The sequence below is a fragment of the Mastomys coucha genome, unplaced genomic scaffold (assembly GCF_008632895.1).
Source record: "Mastomys coucha isolate ucsf_1 unplaced genomic scaffold, UCSF_Mcou_1 pScaffold6, whole genome shotgun sequence".
NCBI lineage: Eukaryota > Metazoa > Chordata > Mammalia > Rodentia > Muridae > Mastomys > Mastomys coucha.
This window is the reverse complement of record NW_022196912.1, coordinates 95,639,780-95,647,524: the sequence shown is the minus strand read 5'-3', so window position 1 is coordinate 95,647,524 and position 7,745 is coordinate 95,639,780. Positions and strand designations below refer to the sequence as shown.

The following is a 7,745-nucleotide window of genomic DNA, read 5'->3' as shown; positions in this document are numbered from 1 at the left end:
TTCATTTATTTTATGTGTATGAGTACACTGTAGCTATACAGATGGCCATGAGCCATCACGTTGTTGCTGGGAATTGAACTCAGGACGACCCCTATTGCCCTGCTCACTCCAGGGTAAATACACTGTAGTTGTCTTCAGACGTACCAGAAGAGGGCATCAGATCTCATTACGGGTGGTTATGAGCCACCATGTGGTTGCTGGGATCCGAACTCAGGATTTTCGGAAGAGAAGTCAGTGTTCTTACCTGCTGAGCCATCTCGCCAGCCCAGAGCATTCTTTCTTTGGAGTTTATTTCCCTTATTGGAAATTGGCCCTATGTGTAGGGGTGCAGGCTTGTAATCCCATCAAACTGGGAGGGCGAGACAGGAGGATGGAAAGTTTAAGGCTAGACAACTTAGTGAGATCCTGTCAAAAGGTAAGAGTAGACTTGGGTGTGTGTAGCTCAGGATAAACAGCCTGCTTACCAGGCACGAAGCCTCATTTCAGTTTAGGGCTGTGGATCATAATAATAACTTGTAGCTTGTTAGCTTAGTAGATACTGGTGAGGGCTCTGATGCCTGGAATGTTAAGCTGTTCTGTGTATAATGGATGACAAGATTTATTCTGAAGGAAAATGAATCGTGCCCAGTATCACTTAGCTATTAGGTTGCTTCACTTTAACCCTTGATTTCCTTACTTCATTTTTATTTTTGTAACTTTTTGGTTTTTCGAGACCAGGTTTCTCTGTATAGCCCTGGCTGTCCTGGAACTCACTCTGTAGACCAGGCTGGCCTCAAACTCAGAAATCCGCCTGCCTCTGCCTCCCAAGTGCTGGGATTAAAGGCAACTTTTGGGGCTGGGGGTTGAGGCAAGGTTTCTCTATTTAGCCCTGGCTATTCTGGAACTCACTCTGTAGTAGACCAAGCTGGCCTTGAACTTAAGAGGTTCACCTGCTTCTGCCTACCGAGTGCTGGGATTAAAGGTGTGTGCCGCCATCTGGCTAACTTTAATTTTAGTACATACTATCATTTGTTTAATTCCTTTTTTTTTATTTGTATGATTGTCTTGTCTGCATCTTATGTCTGTTTATTACATGTATTTCTGATACTCCCAGAAGCCAGAAGAGGGGTGTCAAATCCTCTGGAACTGGAGTTAACATACAGATGGGTATGAGCCATTGTATGGGTATTGGGAATTGAACCCAGATCCTCTGGAACCATCTTTTGAGTCCCTTCCTCCCAGTTTGTCTTTTGGTTTATTAGTTTGTTTGAGACGGGGCTCCACTATGTAGCCTGGCTGCCCTGGAACTCACTGTAGACTAGGCTGGCCTCAACTCAAATCCACCTGCTTCTGCCTCCCAAGTGCTGGGATTCTGTACCACCACACCTGGTGCTTTATCTGCCTCGTTACACGACAGGTTTTTTGTCTGTTTGATATTTCCTGTGTGCAGGTGTTTTGTCTGCATGCATTTCTGTATGTACATGCAGTGCCTTCAGAAGAGGACATTGGGTCCCCTGGGACCGGAGTCACAGACCCTTGATATGTGGGTGCTGTGGATCAAACCCAGGTCCTCTGGAGAGCAACCAGTGCTCTTAACCACTCCCTAAGCCGTCTCTCCACCCCTGTACTGCAGCTTTAGTGTGCATTCCTCCACATAGAGTTGAGTTTTAGGCCACCTGGAAAGCTTCTCTGTTCTTCAGCTCTCATAAAGATACCTTGACTCTGGAAACCTGCTGCTGCGAGTCTTCCTGCCTTCCCCTTCTCTTCTGAAATTTTTATCTGTAGGCCTTTGGCTTTTACAATACTCACTGTTTTAATATTTTATAAATTTTAAAGAATATGACAAAAAAAGGTATTGTAGGTATTGAAGGGGAGTCTCTGGAAGGAGTTGGGGGATAAAAAGGGAAACAAGAATGTGATATAATTCTATTTACTTAAAATAATGTTTTTAAATGTTAACAAATTCAAATAAATTGAAATCAGGCCATGCCTTTGATCCCAGCACTTGGGAGGCAGAGACAGGCAGATTTCTGAGTTCAAAGGCAGCCAGGGGGCTACACAGAGAAACCCTGTCTTGAAAAAAAACAAAAAAAAGAAAAGAAAAAAAAACCCTATGAGTTAAACTGCAGGAAATCATTATTGAAGTAATAATTCGATTAGAAATTTCTTAGTTGATTTAGAATCAATTGAGCAAATCTAAAGCTTGTCTTAGTGTTTAGCTTTTGCTTTTAATCACTCGAGGAATTAATTATAAAAATAGTTCAATAAAAATAGAAGCTATGTAGTAGACAAAACAGTACTGGTCATTAAGTGTCTTAACTGAGTGAGTAAGAGTTCTGGGCCTTGACTTTTACCACCATAAGATTACACTAGGTGATGCAGATTTGTTTGTTAAAACAGCAGCATTGGGTTAGAGAGGTGGTTCAGCAGTTAAGAGGGCTGACTCCTTCCAGAGGTCTGGAGTTCAATTCCCAGCAACCATATGGTGGCTCACAACCATCTGTAATGGGATCCGATGCCCTCTTCTGGTATGTCTGAAAGATGGGGACTGTGCTCACATACATAAAATAAAAAAATCTTAAAAAACAAAACTAATAAAAAAGAAACCCACAGCAGCATTGTCCACTTTTGGTTCTCTTCATGGGTGGAAATGTGCAGTTGAAACCGCCCCAGGCAACTCTAACCGCTGTAACTTTTCATGTTTCTTTCTGTTCTCAGTTACCGAGCTGATACACAGACATACCAGCCATATAACAAAGACTGGATCAAAGAGAAGATCTACGTGCTCCTCCGTCGACAGGCCCAACAGGCTGGGAAGTAATTGAGTCGGAAGCACTGGGGCTGGGGGTGGACTTGGAACAGGTGCATACAGCGTGCTGTAGTGAACCTTTTGTAGCCATCCTGTTTCCACTCTGTTACACTCGAGCCGAGACTGAATGTCTGCCATGAACCGGGAGTGATCTCTTCACTCTGAAGCCACCGTTGCCCCTTTGCTCCTTTACTTTCATTTTTTACTTAAACATTTTTATGATAATTCAGATAGAAAACATTTTTGCCATTTAAGGTTGGTTCCAGTCCTTGAAACTGTCCGAGTCTGCTTTAAAGCAGTGAGCGCACTAACCCTTCGTGGGGGGTGGGGTGGGGACAAGGTTAGTTATATCCTCTGGGAAAGTCTTAGTGAAAAATAAAGAAATGTTCTGTAGTTGTATTTTCTCACTGAGTCGTTTTCTGATTTGTTTTTTTGTCTCTAAATATTGAAATGTCTGACAGACCATTTCAGTTTTAGAATCAGCAGGCTGCTACACAAAGAACTTGAGTTCACATTTGGACACATTTTGCTGTGATTTCTGTGACAATAAGCTTGTTCCTCATTTTTCCAGCAATCAATAAATCTCAATTGTAGTGCCAATATTTGTATCTTTTGTGGATACAAATATGATTTTTTTTTTAAGATTTCTTTATTATTACATTTAAGTACATTGTAGCTGTCTTCAGATGCATCAGCAGAAGGCTTCAGATCTCATTATGGGTGCTTGTGAGCCACCATGTAGTTGCTGGGATTTGAACTTGGGACTTTCGGAAGAGCAGTCAGTGCTCTTAACCACTGGGCCATCTCGCCAGCCCACAAATAAGATTCTTTACAATGTGCATCCCATGACAAGTTGGAAATAGTCTTAAGTCCAAATGCATTTGGTGTCACAACCAAAGCACAGGACACTGGACACATTGCTTTCCTCTCCTGGCTGCCTGGTGGCTGGCTATGTCTCACCTTACTGCAGCTTCCCAACATTGCTAGAGAGTATCTAGCCCTGCTATCATCAGCTTAGGACAAAAGCAGAATTCAAAACACAAAATGTGTGCCTTTCACACCATCCTGAGTTGGAAGCCATTTATAACATTCTCTGGAAGGCCATTGTCCCCTGGGAATCTGCAGCTGTAAGTGCTGACTGCTCACTCTTGTATGGAAGCTATTAGGGTGAAGGGAAGACAACAAAATACACAAAGTCCTCTTGGTTTTGTTTGTTTTTCGAGAGACAGGGTTTCTCTGTATAGCCCTGGCTGTCCTGGAACTCACTCTGTAGACCTGGCTGGCCTCGAACTCTGAAATCTGCCTGCCTCTGCCTCCCAAGTGCTGGGATTAAAGGCATGCGCCACCACTGCCTGGCTAAATTATAATTTTTTAAAAGCCTTTTAAGGTGAGGTCTGTAGTAAACTTGGCGCTTTGGCTCAGCTATTAACACTGCCCAGTGCTGGCAAAGAGTTAGCAGTTGGTTGGCTTTTTCCATAAGTAAAACAGGTTTGAATTCTGCTGGCTAAGGCAGAGACTTGAAGGAAAATTACCTCTGGCATAGGCCAGTGAAGTGGCCCATCTGGTAAAGTGCTGCCAAGCCTGACAACCCGAGTTCAATCCCAGGACATAACGTGGTGCAAAGAGAACCAACTCCCAAAAGTTGTACTCTGGTCTCTATGCGTACATACTGTGCACATTCAGATCAACAAAAAAATTGGAGAAAAAACCCCGAGCAAGTAACCTAAATAAGCTAGGTGTCTGTGACATCGAGTGTTGGGTAGGGTTGCTACTGAGCCATTTTACATACTGTTACAAAACAGCCAGACTGAGTTGGGAGAAAAGACAAGGCAGGTCTTGTAAGAAGCTGATCTGTATCAGATACTGTTAGTATTTGACAGTTCCAATGAACACGACCGTCGTGTGCTATTTAGGGAACACTCATTGGTAGGAAGACCCTCAGGGATGGATTTAGGCCAGCTTGATGAGACTAACGTTAGCACTTACGACAACAGTTTGTTACTATATTAATCTATGTGTATACACATGTGCATGTAGAGATCAGAATACACTTTATGGGAGGTTGGTTTTCTTCTGAGCTCCTAGATCAGGAAACAATCTCTTTGTGGTCATGCCTGCAACACTTCAAAGTAGGAAATAATTGGATTGTTTTGTTGGTATGCACTTTACAGTGGTTGGTTTGGTTTTGTATTTCAGCTCTTTTTTTCCTGAGTCAGAGCCTCCCTTTGTAGCCTGTCTTATCTGGCCTTTGCTATGCATCTAGACTAGTATCAAACTCAGCCATCATGCTTCAGCCCCTCAACTGCTAGCATTACAGGCATATGTGATCATGCTTGCATTTATGTCCAAAAAGGATGAAAAAGTAGGACCAGACTCCGTGGTTGATTCACTCTCAGATTGCATAGCAACAGGCTTTGCTGGTTGGAAAAGACAAGATGTTAATCTCAAAGCTCTTCAGGGGCTGGGACTCCACAAAATGAACAGCCGTGAACTACGTAGTGCATCCGAGTGCTGTCAGAGAGACCTGACCAGACTCCATTCACAAGCCTTGCAATTCCCACTTAGCACTGGCTAACTCATAACACAGCTTGCTGATTCAACTGTCTTAGGGTTACTATTATAAGACACCCTGACCAAAAGTCACTTGGGGAGGAAAGAGCATTTGGCTTATAGATCCTGGATCACAGTTCTTTGAGGGAAGCCAAGGCAGGAACTTAAGATGGGCAAGAACTGATGCAGAGGCCAAGAAACAGTGCTACTTGCTTAAAGCACCCAGGACCACCCACAATAGTCAGGGACCTCCCATATCAGTAACTAAGAAAATGCTCTACAAGCTTGCCTACAGCTAGATCTCATGGAGGCAATTTCTCAACTGAGGTTCCCTCCTCCCAGGTGACCCCAGCTTGTATCAAGTTGACAGAAGTAGGCAGCACATCAGCCAAGCAAGTGCTTTCTTCTCCCATTGTAGTAATCCTCAGGGTGGTTCAACCATCTTCCCAGGGATTATCCTCAGCACAAAGACTGGGCTCATGTACAAGAAATGACTTAAGAGCCACCCTAGCCTAGACACCTCATGCACAGGTATCATCTCTCATAGCTGTGTGTTTTAGAGCAAGGGGCAGTGCATCCCAGTTATGAGAGTCACTATTGAGAGAAATAGCTGTTTCCCAGTTTGGGTATAATTTGCCATATAAGGGTCACTGCTTACATAATTGACAACCTTGCCTAGTAGTGTATCATTATGTCCTCTCAAGAAGAAAACTGAAAAGTCAACCCACCGTCAAGGTTGTCTGTGGAGCAGAAGTTGCATTAATCCCTTATCCGCAGACATGGAAGAAGTATGAGATGGCCCAGTAGCCAGCTCTATGAAGGGAATACCTCTTTCTAAATTTGGGGGACTTGAGTCTTCTCTTCCCTGGGAGCAGCTCTCCTGCCTTGGTCCCCCACCCCTGAAAATGTATGCCTGCTCCAAGTTCGTCTCTACCTGTTCCCTGAGCAGGAGCACCTCTCAGCTACTGACTCTGCAGGGGAGTTGAAGTGACCACAGATGCCAACAGATGAGAGCCTCAGCAGCTTAGCGGTCCAGCGGGCTCTGACCTCACTTATCCCTAGCTGCAGCTTCCAAACCAATGTCATTTCAAGGGACATCAACACAGCTGCCAAGTTCATTGGAGCTGGGGCTGCTACAGTTGAGGTGGCTGGCTCTGGGGCAGGGATTGGGACTGTTCTGGGGAGTCTCATCTTTAGCTATGCCAGGAACCCTTCTCTGAAGCAACTCTTCTACGCAATTCTGGGCTTTGCCCTCTCAGAAGCCATGGGGCTCTTTGCCTAATGGTGGCCTTTCTCATCCTCTTCACCAATGTGAAGCAGCTGCCTCCACTTCCACCTCCCATTAGTTCTTTCGTGTCTCGTCTGCCCTGTATGTTCCTTTTCCTGTACCTCCCCAAGAAGTCTGGGGAAAGTGCTTGGCTCAGGGTTTGACAGAGAGAAGACAAATAAATATTAATAAGAAAAAATGGGGGAGTTTGGTTTTGAAACATTCTCATGTTGCCAACCTAGCCTCAAACTCCTCCGCTCAATTGGTCCTTCCCCTGGATCTCCTGAGCAGTTGGGGTCATAGACTGGCTAGAGGGCAGTATAAGCTGGGCCTAGAAGGACAGCAGGAAGCTAGGGCAAGCCGCCAGTTGGGAAGGTACTGCTGGCAGTGTTAAAAGGACAGTAAGCCACTGTGTCTGGGGTAAAGACCATATTACAGAATAAAAACCAGGAAAGCTATGACTACAGTGCCTTAAACATCAAACTAAGGCTTAGCCCTAATTCTGTAGGCTATAGGTATTAAAAGATTTTCAGTCATAACCTGTCAAATCTTTGCATGAGAAGGATTAGGCACTCTCCTTTGTAGACTAGATTGAAAAGCCCAGAGAAACGTAACATCCACTGAAGCCTAGTCCTGGGAGTTTTTCAGTGAGACAGGAAAGAAGAGAATTACAAAAAGGCTTTGGATTTGCATTTCAGGAGGTCTTAGCAGCAGGGTACTTTAAAGACACGGGGCACATTTGCAGGTAAAGGGGACAGGAGTGTGGGGTGATACACCTGATCCTGATGTTCCGGGAGTCGGGACTTGATGGTCTACAGCTTAAGATTGGGGGTGGGGAATGCTTCATTGTAACACCCTGTTATAACCAGGGACATGCTTGCTCTTCCTGTCCCTGTCCCTGTCTCTCCCCATCTCCCTGTTCCTCTTCCTCTCCCTGTCCCTCCCTCTCTCCTTCTCTCTTCTTCACTGTCATGAAGGACTTTACTCTCAACTATGGTCCTGTTGCTTTTGTCAGGGATTTTGTAGCAATGGGAAAAGTAACTAAGACAACAAAGTTCACTGAAAACTTACAAGAGTGCGGTGATATGGAGTTAACTTTCAAGGGTGGACGTGTGTGTGTGTGTGTGTGTGTGTGTGTGT

General features: G+C 44.5%; 1 protein-coding gene and 1 pseudogene across 1 annotated transcript in view; both read left to right on the top strand.

Annotated features, from left to right (window-relative positions):
* The window catches only part of Erh (ERH mRNA splicing and mitosis factor), an 11,920-nt gene extending 8,721 nt beyond the window's left edge, over positions 1 to 3,199 (top strand). Inside the window, exon 4 of the mRNA XM_031355611.1 lies at positions 2,698 to 3,199. Coding sequence (XP_031211471.1) covers positions 2,698 to 2,800 — 103 coding nt within the window. The 3' untranslated portion in view covers positions 2,801 to 3,199. The remainder of the gene's footprint in view (positions 1 to 2,697) is intronic.
* A 3,044-nt stretch (positions 3,200 to 6,243) lies between these two features.
* Positions 6,244 to 6,769, top strand: LOC116081066 (annotated as a pseudogene).
* The last annotated feature ends 976 nt before the right edge of the window (positions 6,770 to 7,745 follow it).